General features: G+C 45.1%; 1 protein-coding gene across 2 annotated transcripts in view; it reads left to right on the forward strand.

Moving 5' to 3' along the window:
• Nucleotides 1-1,309: 1,309 nt before the first annotated feature.
• Nucleotides 1,310-25,651, forward strand: part of SHISA9 (shisa family member 9) — a 274,889-nt gene continuing 250,547 nt past the window's right edge. For both annotated transcript variants that reach the window (XM_038762973.1, XM_038762974.1), the window contains exons 1-2: nucleotides 1,310-1,970; nucleotides 10,703-10,830. In XM_038762973.1, the coding sequence (XP_038618901.1) occupies nucleotides 1,348-1,970; nucleotides 10,703-10,830 (751 nt within the window). In that variant the 5' untranslated portion in view covers nucleotides 1,310-1,347. The remainder of the gene's footprint in view (nucleotides 1,971-10,702; nucleotides 10,831-25,651) is intronic.

Consider the following 25,651-nt stretch of genomic DNA (forward strand, 5'->3'; position numbering starts at 1 on the left):
TGCAGGGGCAGGTCAGAGACCACTGGCTCGCTGGTTGCAGGGGGAGGTCAGAAGCCCCTCGCCCTCAGGTTGCGGTCAGAGACCACTCACCCTCCGGTTGCAGGGGAGGTCAAAGACCAGTCGCCCGCAGTTGAGGTCAGAGACCACTCGCCCTCAGTTGAGGTCAGAGACCACTCGCCCGGAGATGCAGGGGCAGGTCAGAGACCACTCGCCCGCTGGTTGCAGGGGGAGGTCAGAAGCCCCTCGCCCTCAGGTTGCGGTCAGAGACCACTCACCCTCCGGTTGCAGGGGAGGTCAGAGACCAGTCGCCCGCAGTTGAGGTCAGAGACCACTCGCCTGCAGATGCAGCGGCAGGTCAGAGGCCACTCGCCAGCAGATTGCAGGGGCAGGTCAGAGACCACTCGCCCGCTGGTTGCAGGTGGTGGTCAGAAGCCCCTCGCCCTCAGGTTGCGGTCAGAGACCACTCACCCTCAGGTTGCAGGGGAGGTCAGAGACCAGTAGCCCGCAGTTGAGGTCAGAGACCACTCGCCCGCAGATGCAGCGGCAGGTCAGAGGCCACTCACCCGCAGGTTGCGGTCAGAGACCACTCGCCTGCAGATTGCAGGGGCAGGTCAGAGACCACTCGCCTGCTGGTTGCAGGTGGAGGTCAGAAGCCCCTCGCCCTCAGGTTGCGGTCAGAGACCACTCACCCTCCGGTTGCAGGGGAGGTCAGAGACCAGCCTCCCGCAGTAGAGGTCAGAGACCACTCGCCCGCAGATGCAGGGGCAGGTCAGAGACCACTCGCCCGCAGGTCGCAAGGACGGGTCAGCGCCCCTCGTCCGCAGACCCCTTTTTTGGGTCCCTTTCCTTCAGGGAGCCCCCTGGGAGGGGGTCGGAGGGGGGGGGATCTCCGTGGTCCAGCGGCCCTGCTGCCATCCATCCCGTCCAGCATCCCCGCCTCGGGGGAGAGGAGGGCCACGGCGATTCCCCGCCCCTCCACGGTCCGCCCAGGCCGCCTGGCCGCTCCTCCCCGCCCTCGCCCCTCCCTCCCTCCCTCCCTCCCCTCCTCTGCCTCAATTTCCCTGCGCCCTCCTCTCCATTCCACAAGTGCCGCTCGCCCTGCCCGGGCTCGGTCCGGGAGCGGGAGCGGGTCTCGGGCCGCCGCGGAACAGGGGGTCTTGGGGAGGCCGGGGGAGGGGGTGGAAGAGGCCTCCCCCTCCCCAGGAGGGCCCCCCACCCCTCCTGGTCCCCCCCCCCCCAACCTGCCGGAGAGGCGAGCGCCGCGGCCGCATGTGCGGCTCCCGGCGGGTCGCGGACCCCGGCATCCCCGGCTCCTGCAGGGCGGCGGAGCCCCGGGGGGGAGACGCGATGCGCCGCATCATCCGCCTGCTCCTCGGCTGTTGCCTGACCGAGCTGTGTGCCCGCGTCGGCAGAGCCCAGGAGCGCGGGGGGCATCCTCCTCCTCCTCCTCCTCCTCCTCCTCCTCCTGCTGCTGGTCCTTCTGCTCCTTCTGCTCCTCCTCCTCCTCCTCCTCTGCCCGCTCCCCCGCACCCCCCGGCCCAGGCGGGGATGCTGTCCGGGGGGAACCGGTCCGGGCCGGGGGAGCCCTCGGACGCCCCTCCCACGCCGGCCCCCGCCCCGGATTCCTGCCGGGGCTACTTCGATGTCATGGGCCAGTGGGACCCACCCTTCAACTGCAGCTCCGGGGACTTCGTCTTCTGCTGCGGCACGTGCGGCTTCAGGTTCTGCTGCAAGTTCAAAAAGACGCGCCTGGACCAGAGCACCTGCACCAACTACGACACCCCTCTCTGGCTCAACACCGGCAAGCCCCCGGCCCGCAAGGACGACCCCCTGCACGACCCCACCAAGGACAAGACCAACCTCATCGTCTACATCATCTGCGGCGTGGTGGCCGTCATGGTCCTGGTGGGCATCTTCACCAAGCTGGGGCTGGAGAAGGCCCACCGGCCCCAGAGGGAACACATGTCCAGGTGGGTTCCCCCCCCCCCCCCTCGCCCGGTCTGTCAGTCGCAGGGTTTGAGCGCTCACTGTGTGCACAGCGCTGGACCGAGCGCTTGGAAAGTACAACTGGGCAACAGAAGGAGACCATCCCTACCCAACGACGGGCTCGCAGTCTTGGCGGGGGGGGACAGACAACAAGACAAAACAAGGAGACAGGTGTCAATACCATCAGAATAAATAGCTATAGACACGTCATTCATAAAATAGAGTCATGGTTATGTCCACATAGGCACAGGTGCTGTGGGGAGGGGAGGAGGAGCAGAGGAAAAGTTGGGGGGCCTCTCCTTCCTTCCCTCCCGTCTCCCCCCACGGCCCCAGGGGGATATAACTTTTGGGTCTCACTTTCCGGAGCCCAGGTGAGAGGGGTGCGGGGTTTCTCTGCACCTTTCCTCCTCTGCTTCAGGACCAGGGAGAGCTGCTCGGACTCCGGAGATTGTCCGCCCCCCCCCCCCCCCCCCCCCCCCGCCCCAGCCAGGCCACTGGCCAGCCGGGCAAAACGCAAGGCTGGAGCCGGGGCGGGCGGGGGCGGAGGTGATGGAGCCGAGAAAGAGGGGAGAGGAGGGGGGAGAGAGAGATGGGGAGGAGGGAGAGGGAGAGAGAGAAAGAGAGGGAGAGAGAGAGAGAGGGAGAGAGAGAAAAAGATAGCGAAAGAGAGAGTTGGGGGGGAGAGAGAAAGGGAAAGAGAGAGAGATCATCATCATCATCATCAATCGTATTTATTGAGCGCTTACTATGTGCAGAGCACTGTACTAAGCGCTATGAGGAGAGGGGGCAGAGAGGGAGAGAGAAAGAGAGAGATGGGGAGAAAGAGGGGGGAGAAAGAGAGGGAGAGAGAAATAGACAGAGATGGGGGAGAGATAGTGGGAGAGAGGGGAAGAGAGAGAAAGAGGGAGAGAGAAGGAGAGAGAGAGAAAGGGAGGGAGAAATAAAGAGACAGAGAGAAAGAGAGAGAGATGGGGAGAGAGAGGAGAGAGGGAGAAAGAAAGAGAGATGGGGAGAAAGAGGAAGGAGGGAGAGAGAAAGAGGGAGAGATGGAGAGAGAGAGAGTGAGAGAGGGGAGAAAGAGAGGGAGAGAGAAAGAGGGAGAGATGGGGAGAGAGAGTGAGAGAGGGGAGAAAGAGAGGGAGAGAGAAAGAGAGAGATAGGGAGAGACAGTGAGAGAGAGGGGGGAGAGAGAGAGAGATGGGGAAAGAAAGAGAGGAGGAGAGAGAGAGAAAGAGAGAGAAACCGTGTGTGTTAGTATGATTTGCACCTACCTTTTTCTGACAGGTGAAGTCTAAGAGGCGTGCGAGGAGGGGGTGGAGGATAGAGGGGAACCAGCCCCCGCCCCCCTTCTTCCCTGCCCCCACCGCCGTCGTCCCCACCCCCACCCCCAGCCGCTAGAACCGAGAGCGTCCCTTTGGCTCCAGGGGTCCAGATCCCCCATTTCCCCCGCGCCCGGCGAGCAGCCCAGGCCCAGGGCGCAGAGGCGATGGCCTTAGCCACCTTAGCCACCTGGAGCCCTCGGTCGCCCTGCGCTCCGGGTTCGGGAAAACTCCCCGCACACCAGCCTTTTTACCAAGTTTTCCCTCCATCTCCCCCGATATGCTAATCCCAGGCACGGGGAAAGTCAAAGCAGATGGAAAATGGCATTTGAGGATTAATGAAGCCATTCGCCTTTTAATTTTAAGAGACTAAATTGATCCCCGCACCGCGCTAGTTTGGGAAAGAGGAGGCGCAGCTGCATGGAATAGTGGATGGAGCAGGGGCCTGGGAATCAGAAGGACTTGGGCTCTAATCCCTGCTCGATCACTTGCCTGCTGAGTGACCTTGGGGAAGTCACTTCACTGTGCCTCAGTTACCTCATCTGTTAAATGGGGATTAAGACTGTGAGGCCCATGTAGGGCAGGGACTGTGTCCAATCCGATTTATTTATATCCAACCAACGCTTAGTATAGTGCTTGACACATAGTAAGTGCTCAACAAATACCATTATTATCATTATTATTATTATTCTTCTGCCGGGCAGGAACAGAGGGAGGCCCCCAAGACCGTGGCTGGGAACTGGGCACAGTTTGGAACGAGGCCCGGGAACAGGTGGATGACTGGGACCCGAGTTGTCTTTTTGGAGCTGAGTCTGGAGGGGGCGGAGATATGTGTGCGAGTGTGTATGTGTGTGCATGCGTGTGTGTGCCAGTGCAAAACAGCCTGAGTCGAACAAAGAGACCGACCCAAAATAGACCAGCAAGCTCATCACTAGTTATTTTCTATTTATAAGCAAGAGCCTCATTTTTTAGTAGTTGGGGGCGGGGGGAGAGCACCCCTCTTAATTAGGTCGGCAGACTGGTTTGGAGGCAGAGGACCAGAATGTGAGCCAGAGTGCATATTTTAGACATTTCAGAGCATTCTACTATAAATCAGCAACAGCACCCTCCAATGCAAAATGTATCCCAAACCCAATCCACAGTGATTTTAACATGAGGTTTCCTGAGCCTTGAACTCTTCCCCCTGCCCCCCACCCGGGATCTGCAATCTGGAAAAGCAGTAATTTCCCTCACATTTATTGATTTTTCAAGGTGAAATCCGCAGAGAGTTTGGTGCAGGTTGGGTTCAGTTCTTCCACTGTAGCTGAATGGTGAGGAAAAGATGGCAAAACTGGCTGATCGTCCCAGAAAGGGTGCCCTGTTTGCTGAAAGTAAAACTGAGTCCTTTTTCAGAGATACCATTTTTAAAAATTGCTCATAAATAGGTGATGACATTTGATTTGTATATGATCTCATTGTATATTTTTGCAAAGTATTGGTAAAGTCATGTGCTCACTTGGGTCTTTGACCTAGGGTGAATTGAAAAAGGACGGTTAACTCAGAGTCCTCTCCCCTTCTGTCGCAGGTTTAATGGTAAATTTACATGGCTGCATTCTACCTTTCCCTGCTTGTCCTGTCCATAACCAGTCCCATCTCCTTGTATTTAGATAAAGAAGGTTCTTGAGATGGGTTCCAGTGAGATCTGGCCCCTTTCCTCCCGATCCTCCACACAAGCCTCACTGCAGAGGATCTTTCTATTACTTTTGGGAAGCCCAGAAGCCAGAATGAATAGGAAAACCTCACTCTGTTTCAAGTGGAATGCTTTGCTAGTCCTAATGAAAATAATTTAATTCTTGCTTGAAGACTTCAGCTGAAACTACTTGTTCCCTAGGCCTATATCTCCTGTCTGTGTTCAGGAACTTTTGACATGACTCGCAATTATTGCATCAAAAAAGATCAAAGAAGTTATCTCTGGCTCCTTAGAAATGTTTTACCTCTCTCTCCCTCCCTCTCTCTCTCTCTCTCTCTCTCTCTCTCTGACTTTTATGTTTATTTTTTGATATGTAGTATCAGTAAACAGGATAACCCCCAAAGTGTGAGGAGAATGCTTCTCTCAAGCATTCTGTAGTAAACAACAGAAATTTACCAATTAATGTAGCCTGAGAGAGGTGGGCTAAGACTAAAACATCAAGCTTAGTATTAGGAAAATTTGTATGAAGCTATTTCCATGTGAAAATTAATTTATTCATCTCAAGCTTCTTAATTAGTTTTGCCTGGGATCCAGTGGGACACAGAGACTGAATTAGATCTCCTCTGAAAGTGACTCCTCTAGAGTGATAGGCTGAGAGCCTGACTAATGAATCAGGGCATTATTGACCATTCCCTAATTTTGCCAGGGGTAAGTAAGGAATGTAGGTAAGCAAGGGATGTGAATCTTAAGGACTATCGGCTCACACATTCATTTCCAAAAATCTGTGGGTGAAGATGGTCACTTTTATCTAAATAAGTCTGTGGCATTGAACTTTCCCCGTGTGGGCAGCCTGTTAGATTGTAAAATCATTAGATTTTAAGGTCCTTGAGGGAAGAGAGCTTATCTTTAGTTCTGTTGTGCTCTCCCAAGTGCCTAGTAAAAAGTTCCACTTCCAGTAGGTGCTCAATAATTACTATTGAGTGATTAATGGAGTCCTGCTTTCTGTGTTACACTCTAGGAAGGTGCCATCACCCAAGATTCATAGAGACAAATTTTATGGGGATAGTTTGTGGGGCCTGGGAACAGAACCCACCATGATGTCTGTGGTTTGTCATAAATGGGAAAGACCTTCCTATTTTCAACTCCTAGGCTCATCCCATGGTGAGGGATTAAAAAAAGAATACATCTCCAAGCCTCTTGTTTCCTGAGGCAATGATGCCCACATATTCCTCAGGCAGATTTGGATAAAATCATCTTTGATGACTTCAGGTAGACTGAGCATGTAGCATTTAACATCCCACCTGTGTTTCCTAAGCCTTTAGATGAAATCAGGGTTCCAAATGGCAAAATACACCCCCCACCCCAGAGTGTCTTGTGTGTTCTTTGTACTTTTTGAAGGAGGTGGGAGTTTCTGCAATCTTTTCTGTCTCTGCCCTTGCTCTGTTATCCTCCCTTTCTGCCATTCATTAAAGAGAACTTGAGGCATCTATCGATGGCTGTGTCTAACTGGTTCGTCTTCCTTTACAAGTTGTCTGCTGTCTTGTCTTCAAGTGTCCTGTACCTGCAATTTGAAGATGGGAATAAAAAGCCTAGGAATTCTTTTTTGGCTCCGAGGGTCAGAATGTGGCTTCATTTTATTCATTTTCAAGGAAAGGAAAATAGATTAGAAAAAGGTCTAAATTAGTAGCCTGATCCTATCTGCCCGAGGAGGCAACTGCAGAGAAATACAAAGCTTATTCTTAGGGCAGTTGACATAGCTTTAGAAGAGGAAGTTAAGAAGGATGTTTCATGTGGGTTGCTTAAACCCTTCTGAGGTTTGTATCTTCCAGAGCTGATCTTCACAATAGAGTCGTTAGGGCATGGCATTTACTAACTATCATGTTTTGGGAAAGGGAGGAACATCTCTCTAACAAACTGCACCTTTAGTTCGTCAGATCAAGGAAGGATCCTGATTAGAACGTCCTGTGACTTGGGTGCTGTTTTAGAAACTCTTTGGAGAAACAAATAGGATGTCCCATGTCCCAAAGCTTTCTTTGTAAGCCCAAGGTCATGAGCCCTATTATTTTGTGGTAGAATAAAATCCTTAATGTTTAGCGAGAAAAGGCATCGCATTTTGAAATCTTTCCCCCCCACATTCCATCTAAAGGCAATTTTGGAATTCAAACCTCAATTAAAACCTCAGTGGAGGCTTAGGTCTTGAATGACTGCACTTGTCAAGTTGAGAGGTTGGCACCTTCTAGCTGGTGAAGGGAGCTATCTGCAGTTGCTGCATAGAAACATCCCCCTTTCATAGCATTTTATCACCAGCTCTGAACCATTCCTCTTCAAGCCAAGCCCCACCCGGACCCTTAGCCTTTTGGGCTGCAATGAGATCTTCTGCAGGAGATTAGGGTTCAGTCTGTGTGCTAAGAACAAGTTTTGGGCAGGGTTCACTTGCCTTTTCCAGTCTCTCCTTCCCTCCTCCCCCCCACCGCCCCCGAACTCCGAACCTATTCAACAAAGAGATGAATATTTCTGGTAGCTCAATTTCTAAAGCCGGTTAAGGAAGTCAGAGATCCACTGCGGTGTTTACCAAAACATATCTACAATTAAGCCATGCATTTTTCTTAGAAACATGTGCCTTCGCCTATGCAGCGTTGACCTCCACCAGAGAGCACAAAAGGAAGCATTTAAAAAATGTTACCACCCTAGTGGCTGGGGAGTGCCAGCCTGGTGGGCTGCTGCCAACAAGACTGGTAATAGTAAAGTTGTGCTAGATGCTGTTATTGATCATAGCCCAAACAGCAGCCTACGTTAGAGCTAGGTCGTCACCCCCAATCATTTGTTTGGGTTTAATATCCCTTCTATCAAGATCATTTTCCCCTCTGCTTTTTCTTTTTTCCCCAACTCGGCACAGCTGTCCCCTTTCCCTCTTTTCTCCTTTTCCCTTCCCCCACTTCCCTCCCCAGCATTTCCTTCTTTTAAATCCCTTCCCTCCTTTTCTCCCTCCACCACCCCTTTCCTTGTCTTTCCACCCATCTCTCCTCTTTTCTCCTCCCACTTGGAAAGATGTAAGCTGATTGGGGAACATGAGTGAAGTCTACAATTTTTTTTAATGGTGTTGAGGGCTTACTATGTGCCACACACTGTACTAAGTGCTGGAGGGGGGGAAGGGCTAATCCTTGAACTTGGATTTACTCCCTCTATTCACTCCTCCTGCATCACTTATGTGCATATCCATAATTTACATTAATGTCTGTCTCCCCCTCCTGACTGTAAACTCATTTTGGACAGAGAACATGTCTACCAACTCTATTATACTGTTCTCTCCCAAGAACTTAGTACAGTGCTCTGCACTCAGTAAGTGTTCAGCAAATATGATTGATTGGGGAAGATACAAGGAAATCAGTTTGGACACAGTCCATGTCCCAGATGGGGCTCATAATCTTAATCCCCATTTTACAGAAGAGGTAACTGAGGAACAGACAAGTTAAGTGACTTGCCCAAGGTCACCCTGCAAACAAGTGGCAGAGCTAGGATTAGGACCCAGATCCTTTTGACTCCCAGGCCTATGGTCTATCCACAAGGCCATTCTACTTCTGGAAAATCCTGAAGGGTGAACATGGAACTATTGTTGGCCAAATCCCACAATGCCAGAATGAGGGAGTCCCCTCCTACTCCTCCCCCTGCAATCTTGAAAGTGATAGGCTCAAAACAAATCAAAGGAAACATTCCTTCCCATGGTGAGCTGTAAGAATATAGGATGTATCAACTCAGGACCCCAAAATTGGGATAAATTCATGGACAAGTAGTCCAAGAAGGATTCCTGGAGGAAACATTGGGGATATTAGCATATAGGTGGTGGTAGGATGTTTCAAGTAGCTAGATTAGATGTCAAGAGGGACATTACATAGTTTCACAAAGCATTCTGTTGTCCCTGCTGGAGCCTGTACTGCATAACTATTAGTCTTACACACACTATCAATCAATTGTATTTAATAGTATTTCTATCACTAATTTTTTACATTTTTTACATTCTTGTTTGCTTTTTTTTGCCTCCTGATATTCTCAATAATACAGGAGTAATACTAGTAGTATTAGGATTTATTTAGCACTTACTGGTGCTCAGGCATCTCTCAATCTAAAAACATGAGATCAAGGGGATTACTTTCTTTGACTCTCTTAACGGGGCTCCATAGGATGCTGATGCATAAAAATTGAGCTCTGGTAGGATGTCATTATTTTTGCTACCATTTATTGTTTTCAATGTGCAAAGCACTGGACTAAGGGCTGAGATAACTGCACAAGAATAAAATATAACAAAGTCTCTGGCCCACAAGGAGCTCATGATCAAAGTGGAGGAGAGCAGAAACTTGCTACATGAAAACAACTTAAAATTATATGTGAGCTACATAGTTCTTGGAAGGGGTAATGTAGGCTTGTTGCAAGCAAACATTCCTTGGTTACCAATTGTCGTGACCATCTCAATATTCTCAGAAGTCAGCCTGGCTATCACAGTGTTGGGCAGAAAGCATGGGAAGATTGTCCCAATCGTTTGGGAGTCCTCTGCTTCTCAGAAACACAGAATTCCAGGTGATGAGGTGCTCTCTTTCTGCCTATTTTTTGACTCCTTCCACAGTGGGGTTTGGGTCCTCTGGTGTCTTGGGGGAAGGGAGGGGCTGGTGCCTGGTAGAGAGCAAGTGTTCCTGTGGTGGTGATTTGTGAGTGATGAAGAGCAAGTGTTCCAGTGGCAGCGATTGTTTCGTGAGTGGTGAGAGCAAATGTTTCTGTGGTGGTGATTGGCGAATGGCAGAGAGCAGGTATTCCAGTTGTGGTGATTAGATAGTGAGTGGAGGAGAACAGGTGTTCTTGGGGCAGGAGCTGAGGAGCTTGGGATGAAACTGGGCTCCCTTCCCAGGCCTGGGCCCCCACTTGCAGGGGGTACTTGGCTGATAAAATGGGAGCAGAAGTAAATAAACTGCAGTCAGCCACCACAGCAAAATAATAATAACTCACATGACCATGAGCCACACAGCAAGTGAAGAAGAGAAATATGTGGCTTGTGAGCTGCACATGGGTCACCTCTGGACTTAAATAATCCTTGTTCTTTCACGAACTCCATATTCCCATTGAAATCCTGGCACCTGCTACTCAACACTGAGTAATATCAGTTATTGGACCCTATTGAGGGAAGGATGGCTGATTTAGTGTTTTCCTGCCTGTAGCCTGCATATTCAAATGCACAGTTGAGTGGATTTACTTTGGGGCATCTTAGGACACTGGGGCACATGGTGAATAGGAAAAGCTTGGTCCTTAAATCATAGGATTTAAGTGGCTGGAGTGAGGAAGGGAAAGCGGGAGGGAGGAGACTTGACTCTGCTCCCTTCTTTTGATTGGCATCTCATTGCCTTCCATCCCGCCCCTTCCCTGGCCTCTGTAATTGGTCCATGATTTTCTTTGGTCCCAAAATGCAGCAGCAGGTATGTGGCATTTGCCAGTAGAGCCTTGCAAGCCTCTCCTTTCAGGATGGGAGCCCTGTCAATCAATCAATTGTATTTATTGAGCACTTACTGTGTGCAGAGCACTGTACTAAGCGCTTGGGAAGTACAAGTTGGCAACATATAGAGACAGTCCCTACCCAACAGTGGGCTCACAGTCTAAAAGTCATCTCCTGGATGGAGAATTTGCCTCCCACTTTGAAAGATCCTTTTTCTTTAAGATTTAATCTGTGTCCTTGTTGTTTTTTCAGGGCTCTCGCTGACGTCATGAGACCACAAGGCCACTGCACAACGGATCACATGGAAAGAGACCTAAACATTGTAGTTCATGTACAACATTATGAAAACATGGATACAAGAGCGCCAGTCAATAACTTACGTAAGTAGAGATGGCTTTATCAGTTTTAGGCTGGGTGAAGTAAAGGGATTGGGCATTACTTGTATGAGCTAGAAGAGAGTTTGTTCCTCACTGAATTTGGCAGTCATTTGTGACTTTTCAGCTGAAAGGGAAGGGGCTAATCAAGTTGACTGAGAAAATGAACTCCACCTGAATGGTGATGTCTTGGGGCCTGTGTTGGTTAATGATCCCTGGTATTTACATTTGGATCTGATTGTGTTCTCTTCTGAGTTTTGTGGCATCTGATTGGAGAAGAAGTAGTGCTACACATTAGAGAAAACTGTAGATAGTCGTCGTAGGCTGTGAGTTTGAGTGAGAAGGAAACATGATCTGCTTTGGGGAGTCCTTTTTTCTGTGAGATGGATTCATGGGGGAAATGTCAAGGTCCAGCAAAGAGCAAGTTGAATTATTCAGTCGGTCAAAAGAAGGTCGCTTTCTACTTCATGGTAAGTAGAACTATTCTGGTTGTGGATCTTTGCAAATTCCTAAAATTGATTTTCTTTCAAAGGTCTGAATGTACCTTACGCTGTGGAGCTGATGCTCTGACTAACGTTAGTTGAGGAACAACAAAATTGATTAGATTTTGACAACATTATACACAGTGGTTATTCATTACAATTATGTTTTCAAGTAATCCCCACATTAAAATAATGCGAAGGGGCTGGTTGGAAAGAACGAATACCAGACAATTCAGAAACTGTTTAGTTGCATCTGGACATTCTTGAAAAACCTAAAAAAATAACGGTTTTGCACATTCCCAAGTTGGTGTTGCTATTCCTGCCCTCAGCTCGGGATCACAGAAGATTTCGTTTGCAGTCACATCTTTCATGCTGCCTGGATTTTTTTTTTTTTAGGTTTAACATTTTATTGGGAGAGATAAAGTTGGTAGAAATTGCCGTAAAGTCTCATTCGGTACAGCATTCTGGATATTATTTTGTGGGTAAACTAAAACAGCGTTTTGAGAATGTTCTAATGAATTATGGAAAAAAATACATAGTTTTCAAAATGGGCTTAACCTAAATAGGACAAGTATTTATTTTAAGTGTCTTTCATTTAGATCATAAACTTGTGTGTGTGTTGGGGAGAACTTTTCATTGTAAAACATCTCAGCAATTGGAAGCTTTATGATTGAGTCCCAAAGCCTTGAAAAACAGGATTAATTCCAATAACTTTGGCAAAACTATTGCTTTGTGACTAAGTATCGGTTAATGGAAATGAAATAACCCTTTCAGATGTTTTACCTAGAAATAAATTAAATCTAGACTTCTGTGAGCAACATATATCATGTGATCGATTATACTACATATATTGAGATGATGAAATGGTGCTGGATTCTTGGCTATAAAGGGTGACTGTTAACAGCTTTTTCATTTAAAGTTACAACCCGTAGGATCACTCCAAATCAGAATTTAACTGAAATCACAAGCTCACTGTAGTCATCCCTATCTCATTGTTCCAAGGGGTGAAAGGGGAGGGAACACTAATTCATCTTGGTTAAATAGGAAACTTAAAAAGGCAGGCTAAATGGAGGCTGCTACTATGAATTGACCATACTGGGTGATTGAGAAACAAAAAATATCCTTTAGAAAGTTGCACCAGACAATGCTATTACTTTTAGACTCTCTTTCATGAATGAATGTGTCGGGAGAACCCACTAAGAGCAACGCATGCAGAGGCAGTGAGACAATTTTCACGGGGAACCTGGAGGAGTGTGACTTTTTTCAAAAGCCGCAACCTTAAATTCTAAGGCCCCAACACCCAATCCTAACATTAGAGCCAACATAGTGCTTTCTGCAAGATAGACTGACCATAAGCTCCTTGGGGGCAGGGATCATATCTACCAACTCTGTCGAATTATGCTCTTTCAAGCACTTAGTACAGTGCTCAATAAATACCATCGATTAATGGATGAACTCCCGTGGCCTGGATCTGTTTTCCTATTTTGTGACCACCCTTTTCAGTGCCAGTCTTGACTATAAACTTGTGGGCAGGGAATGTGTCTGTTTATTGTTATATTGTATTCTCCCAAGCATTTAGTACAGTGCTCTGCACACAGTAAGCCTCAATAAGTACTATTGAATTGAATGAATGATAGTGTTTGGGTGCCGGGAACTGAACTAAGCATTTGGGAAGGAATGATAGAGTTAGTAGTTGAGGTGACTGCCCTTAAAGGTCTTATAATCTTGTAGGGGACACAGGCATATAAAATAATGAACAGATAGGAGGAAGCAGGTAAAGGTGATATATACCTGAGTTGTGCGTAAATGATAGGGTATGGAAGATGTGTACAAAAGTGTTTCGGGATGTTGTGGGTTGACTAGTAAGAAATAATAATAATTATGGCACTTGTTAAGCACTTATTATGTGCCAAGCACTGTTCTAAACGCTGAGGTAGGTACAAGTTAATCAGGTGGGACACAGACCCTGTCCCACATGGGGCTCACACTCTTATTCCCATTTTACAGATGAGGTAATGGAGGCAGAGAGAAGTGAAATGACCTGCCCAAGGTCACAGAGCAGACACGTGGCAAACGTGGGATTTAAAACCCAGATCCTTCTGACTACTCTATCCTCTAGGCCACATTGCTTTAAGTGCTCAGGAGCCACAGACATTTTGATAGGGGCTTTGGTGGTAGATATCTGAAAAGAGTAGAAATTAGTCAAGGTAGACTTTTTGGTGGGAGATGTGATTTCAGAGGGCTCTGGTCAGGGATACTGTTTACGTTTTTCTTATACTGATTGTCAGTCCATTTTCTCTTCTCTACACTTGTGTTCATTGACAATTGTTTTTTCTTCCTCAAGAACATTTTTGGGGGTTGATGTTGGGCAAGATAAAGATAAATCGCTCTTCTTAGCTGCACAAGTCACTGTGCTAAAGTTTCTGAATAATAATAATAATAGTATTAAGCATTTACTATATGCAAAGCACTGTTCTAAGCGCTGGGGAGGTTACAAGGTGATCAGGTTGTCCCACGGGGGGCTCACAGTCTTAATCCCTATTTTACAGATGAGGTAACTGAGGCACAGAAAAGTTAAGTGACTTGCCCAAAGTCACACAGCTGACAATTGGTGAAGCTGGGATTTGAACCCATGACCTCTGACTCCAAAGCCCATGCTCTTTCCACTGAGCCATGCTGCTTCTCTGAAGTTGATTCCATGCTTTGGAAACATAATAAAGTAGATGGTGGAGGTAGAGCAGATAGGTCTTGGAAATGAATGAATAGTTTCTGAATGACCAGGGTTTATATAATGCTGACTGGACTCTGTGGGCAAAGGGAAGGGGATGGCTTTAAAACATGGAGTAGATGACCAATTTAATATAGACAAAAACTCTGAACACCCAGCTGAATGAGTGAAATATAGATGATGCCAGTCAATGGTATTTATTGAGCACTTACTGCATGCCGAGCATGGTACTAAGCTCATGACAGAGTACAGTATAGCAGAGTTTGCTGACACATTCCCTGGCCACAAGCTGCATGATTCTTATTATAGATATTTTTATTTCATGTGGGAGAAGTGAGGCCATTAATATGACTATAAGATCAACGTGGAAGCACAGAAATATGACTGCAAATTTTCCTGGAAATCATAGGTGGCAAACAACTTCATGGCACTGGGGGCCTTTTGTCCCTACTGCTTTTTCTCCTTCAGGGTGTGTTTGCTCCTCCCCATCTGGACACCCTGGTCTTTTAGCCCCAACCATTCCACAGGTTTCTGACAAGACCTGAAGAGAGCTGAAAAGAACTAGCGGTTTCTGAGTGGAGCTGAAAACCTCCTCCAGATCAGGGGATTCTGACCAATCTTAAAAGACTGTCTCCTACTCTTGGGCCCATTCTGTTTCTATCCCAGAAGGTCTCACCTCCTTCTCACTTGCACTCAAAATAAGTCAGGCCTCATGTCTGCAATGTTCCTTGGAGAATCCAGAACTCACTGGTGATCTTTGACAGTATCATGAATGGGAACTCAAACAATCAACGGCATTTTTTGAGTGCTATGTGCAGAGCACTGTACTAAGCACGTGGAAGCATACAGTACAACAGAATTAGCAGTCACATTCCCTAACCAAAATGAGCTTAACTCCGGATGTGCAGAGAGAAATTGTCTTAGTGAAAAGATCGTGGAACTGGGTACCAGGAAACCTGAGTTCTAGTTGAGGCTCCATCACTTTCCTGCTGTCCCTTAATTAATCGCTGGTACTTATTGAGCCCTTACTGTGAGCAGAATACTAAACTAAGTGCTTGACAGAGTACAATACAACAGTTGGTGGAAGTAGTCCCTGCTCACAGGGATTTTTATAGTCCAGGGTGGGAGGAAGACATTAAATTACAGATAAGTAAGTGCTGTGGGGCTGAGGATGGGGTGAATATCAAGTACTTAAAGTGCACAGATACATGTGTGTAGCTGACACAGAAGAGAAAGGGAGAATAGGAAGTAAAGAAGAAGCAGCAAGAGCCTGGAAGTCAGAGGACGTGGCTTCTGATCCTGGCTCTGCCTGCTGTGTGACCTTGGACAAGTCACATAACTTCTCTGTGCTTTAGTTAACTCATCTGTAAAATGGGGATTAAGATTTTGAGCCCTATGTGGGTCATAGACTGGGTGAAACTTGATTAGCCTTTGTTCAGCGATGTACCCTGTATCCTGCACTTAGGACAGTGCCTGGCACAAAGTAAGCACTTAAATACTGTTAAAAAAGAAAAGAAATGAGAGCTTAGTCAGGGAAGGCCTCATGGAGGAGGAGATCTGTATTTGTTTTCTCATCTGTAAGATGAGGATAAAATACCTGCTCTCCTCTGGGATAGGGACTATGTCCAATCTGGCTATTCATAAGTGATTAATAAATGCCATCATGCTTGTTAGGATTGTGAGCCCCTGGTGGGCCAGTAATTGTCTTAATTGATTTTTCACATGAATAGTCCAGCACTTAGTATAGCACTTTTCACATTGTAAATGCTTATAAAATGCTTTTCAGGGATTTTATAGGAAATGGAGAGTTGGCTTTCTAGACTAGATCGTAATAGGCACTGCATTGTCTACATTCTGGGAGGATTTGACCTTTCTGACCAATATAGGTTCTCGATTGATCAATGTTATTTCAGTTTAATTCTCCAGTAACATTTGAAAGTTGTGGTCATTTCCAGATTTTTTCTTTTTTTTTTTCCTCTCCACACATCTTTGCCAAGTGATAGGAGACCTTTCTTCACTTGTCATCAGTGATATTAAGGCCTGTGTTATTCTAGACAACCTGAATGGCCAAGGCCACCGAAACTAGGCTGATTGTGCACGTGAGGGGTCAGTAGTAAATCATCTCCTCCCAAGATCCATTGTCCTGAATAGTGGTTATACTCACAATCAATCAATTATTGGCATTTACTGAGAACTTGTAATAAGCACTTGGGAGAACTCAGCACAATATAATGGATAGATATTCCTGCCCACAGTGAAATGATTTCACTAGATTTGCTTGTCAGCTAAGACAAGTAGATTTTTATGTTAGACTAATGATTTAGATGCAAACAAGAAATGAAAAAGATGCCAATTCTTGTTTAAAGCAGTAGCTAGCATAGAGCAGCTGCCCCTATTCTTAGCCATTTGTTATTCTCTTCATTTTCTATGTCGGTTTGGTTTTTTCTACCCACTTAAAACACACGGGCTCTTACGGTTAGAACTTCATATTTTTGGGTAGGGACCGTCTCTATGTGTTGCCGACTTGTACTTCCCAAGCGCTTAGTACAGTGCTCTGCACACAGTAAGCGCTCAATAAATACGATTGATTGGTTGATATTTTGATATTTATTTGCCATGGTAAGTGGAATTGGCAGAAGGTGATGGGGCTCAAACACATATTTTGAGTGACTGGTTGCTCTTAAAGAGTAAGAGCTGTTTTATGCAAACTGCCAAATAAACCCTGCAGAGGTCACTTTCTACAAGTTGTCTCATGACTGCTTTTTGAAAACTTTCTACTAATGTCCTATAGCCTTGGATTTGCACAGCCTCTCAAAAGAATATACTTGCAATCTGATGCACCGTATTTGATTGATCCTTGGTAAAGATTGCTGACAAGGTGAACACTGAGAATTACTTTGTACAAAGATTTCTGATGAATTTGCAGTCTTGGGGGTTTTCATGCCTTGGCTTTTGGAGAGTGAATGAGGAGGTGATGGGGTTGGGGGAGTTCTACCCTCCAGGAAACAATCCTTTCACTAGACCTGAGATGTTTCTTACAGTTGCCTCCCCACTTACTGCAGATAGAAGGCATCAAACCTATCTTCCCTAGGGACAGTCAGACTGGATGAAAGTTATCGTGGAGACTTGGGGTGGGGGGGTGAGGGTGCTGCACATGAAGAGCCCAAAAATCTGTAAAGGTGAGGTTGCGGGGGAGGCAGAAAGAGAGAGATTGAGATTTTTCGGGACATTGCCTGGGCCTAGTGAGCTCAATTTTCACCAATCCAACCATCATTATTGTGGACATCACTGTTGATTTTTCACAGGTTTTCCCAGCAAGAAACCCACTTGGTCCACTGGGTAATGTCACAAGCTTTCTCTGGGTGTCAGCTGGCAGTTTAGGGTGTACTTGTCCCTGTTATTGGCACTGGGTGCCCACCTGAAGTCTGATCCCCCTCTAGATCATAAGCTCCTTGAAGATAGAAATCATGTCTAGATAGTCTGTTGTACTCTCTCAACTACTCTCTGTATTGTACTCTCAAGTATTGTACTCTCTGATTTAGGGTAGTGCTCTGCATAAAGTCACCCTTAATAATTGCTGCTGATTGATTTTACTTTATATCATAGCGATACTTTTTTCTCTCAATGATTTTGGAGTTGGAGGCTCCGCCACATGGGTGTAAAAAAAAAAATAAATAAAATCAGTACATCGATGATGATATTTATTGAGGGCTTACTGAGTGCAGAGCACTGTACTACCCTCTGCCCTAAGAGGGAGAATACAATACTTTGGAGCTGGCAGACTTGTTTCCTGCCTACAGGGAGCTCACAGTCTAGAGGGGGAGCCAGACATTAAGATGTATGGCTATGTGCATAAGTGCTGTGGGGCTGATATAGTCACCATTCATTATTTTCACGTTGTCACTTGTGCCTGTGATTGGACAGCAGAACCAGCTACATTTATGCAGGGTGGCCCACTTACAAGAAAACCCATTTAACGTAACATAGCTTTAGTCATGGCATTCCCTGTAGTCTAGAAAGTAATTGTGAATGGCCATACATTTCCATTCTTAAATGTGAAGCACACTCTGAAAACTCACTAAATCATTCATCCTAACTAGGCTGCACCCAGACTAAGCATCTCCTGGGAAGGTACTGTGTTGTGCTCTATTGTATTGTACTCTCCTGAGTGCTTAATACATTGCTCTGTACACAGTAAACACTCAATAAATACCACTGATTGACTGAGGCTTCCGCTTTTTTTTTTTTATAGTATTTGTTAAGCACTTATGTGCTGGGCACTATACTCACTGTTGGTCTAGATGCATGCTGATCAGGTTGTAAACAGTCCCTCTCACATGGGGCCTGCAGTCTTAATCCCCCTTTTACAGAGGAGGTAAAGGAGGCACGGTGAAGTGACTTACCCAAGGTCACACAAGCAGAAAAGTAGCAGAGCTGGGATTAGAATCCAGGGCCTTCTGATTCCTAGGCCTATGCTCTTTCCACTAGGCCATGATGCTTCTTTTTCTCATGCACCTTATTGTATGAGGGTCAATCTAAAATACTAGAGAGAAAAATACTAAGAATCATGCTGGAAAGGACTAGGATTAAGTTTCTTAGGCAGCTAATGATCAGATTTGGAGTGAAGGGGTCCTTATGGCCAAAAATATCCAACTCATCTAGGATAATTTTTCATGTGTCATCATTCTTCTGCTTCACTTTAAAATGCTTTCTTTCCCGTCTGGTGCACAGAAAATTCAGGAATAGGGTCCAAATCTATGGCCAGGATATGTACCAGAAAATGCTAGCAAACCTGATGACAAGTTTACAATTGACTCAGAAACCCTGTAATTTATTATCATATACCCATGCATATGAGGGGCTGCTGTGTCGAAGAGGCACTCAGATTTTTAAAGTATTAAGAAAACATTCAAAAATTATAATCGTTCTTCTCCCTCATGTAGTTGCCCCTACTAACTTTAAAACTTCCAATTAATAATAAAACAGCCATAAGTCCTATGCAAACAGATGAGAAAGCAAAGAGCTCCAGGAACTGTAGCAGAAAAATACTTGTCATAATTCAGGAACTCAGTGCTTGAGATTATGCCAGAATTTTAATGAGCCCAGTTATTCTCCAGGACCAAAGCCTGAGCCTTGGAAAAGCACACACCTGCCACCTTTGAGTCTCTCAGGGCAAACCTAACCAAGAAGAGACATAAAACTCTCTCGCGGGAAAGATTAGAACCTGTCACCCCTTGCGAGGCCTCTGATACCTCTATTCAATCAATCAGTGGTATTTATTGGGAGCTTATTGAGTGCTTGAAAGAGTCCATTATAACAGAGTTGATAGACATCTTCCCTGCCCACAATGAGCTTACCATCAGAAGGACCTCTTAATGGTCCCTATTCAATGAGATCTCTAGAGGTCATGTTTAACTTTCCATGAACGTGGTTGAAGCAGCTTTTTCTAGTGGAAAGAACATGGCACTGGGAATCAGGTGCCCCAATTTGACCTGAGTTCTAGTCCCAGCTGTGTCCCTGGCCTTCTGTGTTGCTGTGGGTAATTCACTTAACCGCCCTGTACTTTATCTGTAACACGGAAATAAGAAACCTGCTCTCCTCACCTCTTAGATTGAGAGTCCCTTGTGTGACAGGTACTGTATTATCTACCCCAGTGTTTGGCACAGAGTAAGCACTTAATGAATATTAGTATTTTTATTATGATCATGACTGCTAAGTGTCATTCCAGTTCTGTGATTCTCTGATCTTCAGCTTTCAGTAGCTTCGGAACCGTCCAACCCACCTGTCACTTGTCGTTTGAATTAATTTTAAATGTATTTTTAACTACTGCATCTCCCAATGGTTAATGTAAAATGAACTTATTTATATTTAATAACATAATATCCCATGTTATAAAAAGTATACAGTTTTCTGAACCCTCCCAAAAAACCAATAAGCATTTTCAAGGGAGTTAATGAACTACAAGTTGAAAAGGGAGAGCCGATCACATTATCTTAACAAGAACACAGAGTAAATGAAGCAAAGCATGATCGTAATCTTGATGCTTTATTAAGGGACTGCTGGTTAATTCAAGTCTAAAGCCTGAAAACAAAAGTTGTGTGTATTGTTTATAGAGCTTTTTTTGGATTTCAGCTCATTTGGGAGAGAGAGGAGGGAGGTGTTTCAAGTTGAGAAAAGGCTTTCTGCTTGGCACTGAAACATATCCTGACTGATCACAATTGCAAACAGTTATGCCGGATGGGTGAAGTCAGATGAACGGGAGATCGGTACTATCCTTGTTGTTACTTGAGCCTTATCCAGACATTTAAAATACCTCAAAGATACATTTATCTGGCCTTCCAGAAAACCCTGTACACCAATTGATTTGCTAATGTTTATATTCTGGAATCAATACCTGGTCTCCATCCTACTGTGAGACCTATGTCAGTCAGGAACTGCGGCTGACCTGATTATTTTCTACCTACCCCAGTACTTAGAACAGTGCTTTGTGCAAAGTAGGCACTTACCAAATACCACAATTACAACTCATTTTGTGTGTTCTGAATCTTGAAGTGCAATTTTCCTGTTGACTCTTTCTTCCATATTTGTCTTCTCCCCTATAAACTGTGATCACTTAGAGGACACGGAAGCATGTTTCAATCACCTTCCAGCTATCCCTCCCTAGTGCTAATTTTAGTGCTTTGCTCAATAATGACCATAATGATGGTATGTACAAGGCACTGAGGCAAGGCACATGCCACATTACCCTTGTAGTCTTTCTTTAAATCATTTATTTTTGACATTTTACACCATCTGAAGAGTATCATTTTCAAAGTTCATAACCACTCTCGACATTCTATTACCAAAACATTTAATAATACGATGGCAGTATTGCCAAAGCTTCGCAGAGCATCAAATTTCCTGCACAGAATGCCAACAATTATGAGATGAAGGAAGTTTTTTCTTCCAAGTCATTGTTTCAGAATTTTTAATCTTGTCTCATTAGAAGATTGATTGGCCTATTAGTAAAACAAATACAGTGCTAGTAACTGAAAAGAACAGTGCAAGAACATGAATTCCATTTCATTTTATGAGCTGTTTGGTTCTGGAAAGGTGAATACACACACACAGACACACACACAAAATTAGCTTTCATTTTTGAAGACCCCACTCACTGAAATTCACCTACCGGTAGGTGTATGGTTGAAAAGGTCAATATCCTGGTCATAATGTGAACATGAAAGACTGTCTCTAGTTGTGTTGTAATGTTTAATGTTCGCAGCTTCTTGGCATTCTGTCCTAGGTGATTAACACCCAGCCTTCTGATGGGATGTAGCATTGTCTGAGGCTGTGTCTTACTGTGTCTTTGCAACGTTTCCTCTGTCCTCCTTGCTTTTGTTTCCTGATTTCATGGCTCCATACATCAGTTGTTTGGACAGCCTCCTCTTGGTCCTTCTCCTCATGGATCCCACCCAGCATAGCTGTTTTAAGGTGAGCATAGCCTCAGTGTTAAGAGACTGAATACTTTCCAGAACATCTTCGGTGATCTTCCTTTGCTCTTTGAGTAACTAAATGATGCTGATGGAACTGATGATGTACTGAGCCAATACATGATGCTGATGGAACTACTCAGGTTTCTGGATATTATTATTAATTGTATTTATTGAGCGCTTACTATGTGCAGAGCACTGTACTAAGCACTTATGATGCCAAGACTCGAAGCCATAGAAACTGGACAACACAACAGCTCTGAGGACCCTTAGTTTGCTCTGGAGTCTGTTAACTACACTGGCACCACACTCTGTCAGGATGCCTGGATCTTCTTAATTTTGGTTTTGTACTTCCTTATCTATCATTGTACTGTTGGCCAGTGTGTGCTGCCTAAATACATAATTCTGTGGCAATATTTAGCTTGGTATTGCCACTATATTCTTTGGTTGTGTCTGGCTTTCCTGGTGCAGGCTGACACAGCATCTTAGTTTTCTTTAGGCTAATTGTTCAATATCAGACAGATTTGGAGAAAGGGTCTTAGAGTCTTTTAGACTTTGAGCCCATCTTCTAGACTGTGAGTCCATTGTTGGGTAGGGACCGTCTGTATATGTTGCCGACTTGTACTTCCCAAGCGCTTAGTACAGTGCTCTGCACACAGTAAGTGCTTAATAAATACGATTGAATGAAGGAATAATCAGTTGCCTATCTGCTTGGGTGAGGGTCTTTTTGAGCCCTGTTTGCATACAATAATTTAATCTCCCCCTTTCTAGACTGTGAGCCCATTTTGGGCCGAGATTGTCTCTATTGGTTGCTGAATTGTACTTTCCAAGTGCTTGGTACAGTGCTCTGCACCTAGTAAGTGCTCAAATACAACTGAATGAAATCCCCTTTTCTAGGACTCTGGATGACAGACAAAGTCTATTCAATCAATGGTATTGAATGTTCACTGTGCACAAAACATTGTAATGAGGGCTTGGGAGGGTTCAGTAGGGCTTGGAGGCTGGGAGGCTTCATGAGAAGCAGCGTGGCCCAGTGGAAAGAGCACAGGCTTTGGAGCCAGAGGTCATGGGTTCAAATCCTTGCTCTGCCAATTGTCAGCTGTGTGACTTTGGGCAAGTCACTTAACTTCTCTGTGCCTCAGTTACCTCATCTGTAAAATGGGGATTAAGACTGTGAGCCCCCTGTGGGACAACCTGATCACCTTGTTACCTCCCCAGCACTTAGAACAGTGCTTTGCTTAATAAGTGCTTAATAAATACCATTATTATTATTATTATTATTATTCAGTAGAGTAGTTACATCCCTGCCCTCAAGGAGTTTGCAATATACCTAGTAGGAAGAGTATTCCAGAGGTGCTGAAGTATGTCTCCAACACGACTGCATCCAATAAAGTGAACAGGACCCAGCCCACTACACATCCCCATCAATTCTTCATTGGCAACGAGGAATGGATCTTCTAGCCTGTGAGCCCACTGTTGGGTAGGGACCGTCTCTATATGTTGCCAACTTGTACTTTCCAAGCGCTTAGTACAGTGTTCTTCACACAGTAAGCGCTCAATAAATATGACTGATTGGATCAGACAGGGCGCCCCTGGCTCTGGCCTAGCCAACTGTTCACAAATACCACATTATTTTTTACTGAAGCACTTACTATGTGCCAGGCACTGTAATAAGTGCTGGGATAGATACAAGTAAATTGGGTTGGACACAGTCCCTGTCCCACATGGGGCTCACAGTCTTAATCCCCACTTTACAGATAAGGTAACTAAGGCACAGAGAAGTGAAGTGGCTTGCCTAAGGTCACACAGCAGAGAAGTGGCAGAGCTGGAATTAGAACCCACGTCTTTCAGACTCCCAGGCTCCTGCTCTATCCACTAGGCCACCCTGCTTCATTGAAACAGTCCCAGTAACTTGATTACCTTTTCAGAGCAGCTAAATGTGGCTATCCATTTCCAGAGTCCAAATGTACTGGTGGTGAGGAATGATTTTATGAGAGCGTGGAGTTCTTGGTGCCGTTTCCTGCACATTTCCTGAATGTGCTTCCACTGACCTCCATGTGTACATAAATGCCATCGTTATTATAAAGGAACAGGAGAACTATTTATTTAAGGTGGTCTCTGGCTTTCACCCTCAGCTGGGTCCTCTTAACTAACATTTTGAAGCAGTTACTAGGCAGCATTGAACTCCATTTTTTCTCCCTTCTTTGCCCTTAAGGATCTACACATACACATGGGTCCAGAGGAGCTCTGAGCCCTATTTCAGCCTGGCTTAAACACACTGGGAAGTTGAGACAACTTGTGGACTCTCAGTCTAAGCTTTAGGTGTGAATGGTGGGGAAGGGATGGGGAATAAAAAGGAGTAGTTCCATTCATTTAGACAGGAGGGATGGAGAGAGGGAGGCTGGTAGTAATGACATTACTTACATCTTCCTGAGGAACCAGCTTCCAGCATAGTAGAAGGTGAAGGAAAATGTCACATCATAAATCCTCTCAGCATGGGTGTCTTCCAACAGCCTGCTGCTGCTAGATCCTAAAGGGAATAATAGTATTCAATAGTAGGACTCACCTTCCCGTTATGATAAATACTTTTCAATTTTTTTTTTTTAGCAGTACCTGTTAAGCTCTTACTATGTGCCAGGAACTGTACTAAGAGCTGGCGTAGATGCAAGTTCTAGACTGTGAGCCCATTGTTGGGTAGGGACTGTTTCTATATGTTCCTGACTTGTACTTCCCAAGCACTTAGTACAGTGCTCTGCACACAGTAAGCGCTCAGTAAATACGATTGAATGAATTAAGTTACTCAGGTTGAACACTCATTCATTCATTCAATCGTATTTACTGAGTGCTGGCTTTCCTGGCTTTACTGAGCCATATTCTCAGGGTCAATACTGTGCTTTGTTTATTTCCCTAATGAGACCCTTCAGCTTCTCATGTAACAAGATTAAAATGTCTGAGACCTAAATAGATGGCTGGCTTGCTTCAGTGTGCATTTTTTACTCAGGGAATCAGTAGTCTCCAGTTGCCCCACTGGTACAACCAACAGGACTCAAATCAGATGGAATCTAAGACCCTCAGACCATTTAACAAATAGGTTTGGGCTCATTTTGCTCAGGTACCTCTCCCTAGAACTTTGCCCACTTTTAAGCCTGTGCATTATCTCTTGAATAAACACTGTCATTATCCATGTCTTTTTCAACTCATCTTGCTCATAATTCACACTTGCTTGTTTTAGGTGTCTTTATCAGAGCTCAGTGAACATAAAATAAAGTGTCAAGGTTAGTAGCACACCTTTAAAATCTTACAGATAGCTATGCAGTTGTCAGATGCCACTCAAAGGTGATATTTTCCAAGGTTCAATCCACAAATTCAATCACAATTGATTTTTCAGGAGCTTTGTTCCATTTAATTTATTTTGACTCTTCTATATCATTACTTGCCTAGAAATGTCCCTGTCAGTGCCGGCTCAATTTCATTACCATGAAAGAAAGCTAAGGAGGGAATTGGTGTGTTTAATATTTATGAAATGACCATGCTGTTGATATGGATAATATAAAAGTATAACGGTACCAAACCTCTGGAGATGCAAAACTACTTTAATAATCACTCACCAATGATCACAATATTGATTTTTACTGTATTACAAAGTGTTATTAAATCACTTAGGGATATGTTTCAGATTTAATTATTATGCTCAACCAGGGTTCTTAAAACCTGGGGGAAGCAAAAAAAGCAAAGAAATCTCCTGGCTTACAGTTGGGCAGTGGTCCAAGTCCTAACCACAAGGAACTGCTTTTATTTTTCACCTTCATCACTATGTAAAACCAAGCTAAGACTCCTATTCTTCTGGGAATAGGAGGAAGACTAAAACATGACCTAGAGTATAATAAAGTCTTACCCCTCACAACCAAATTCAGACCAGCTGAAGAAAGTGCCCAAGGAGGAGTTTTGTAGTGTTTCTGAATTGCTCAGATGTGAAATTTTCTGATCATCCTCTAGACTGTAATCTCGTTTAGGGCAGGTTAACATATCTACCAACTCTCTGGTTTTGTACTCTCCCAAGCACTTAATGCAGTGCTCTTCACACAGTAAGTGCTCAAAAAATGCCATTGATGATGTTGATTTTCTGCCTTTTATGTTCTTTGCATGGA

This window comes from Tachyglossus aculeatus, chromosome 21 (genome assembly GCF_015852505.1).
Source record: "Tachyglossus aculeatus isolate mTacAcu1 chromosome 21, mTacAcu1.pri, whole genome shotgun sequence".
NCBI lineage: Eukaryota > Metazoa > Chordata > Mammalia > Monotremata > Tachyglossidae > Tachyglossus > Tachyglossus aculeatus.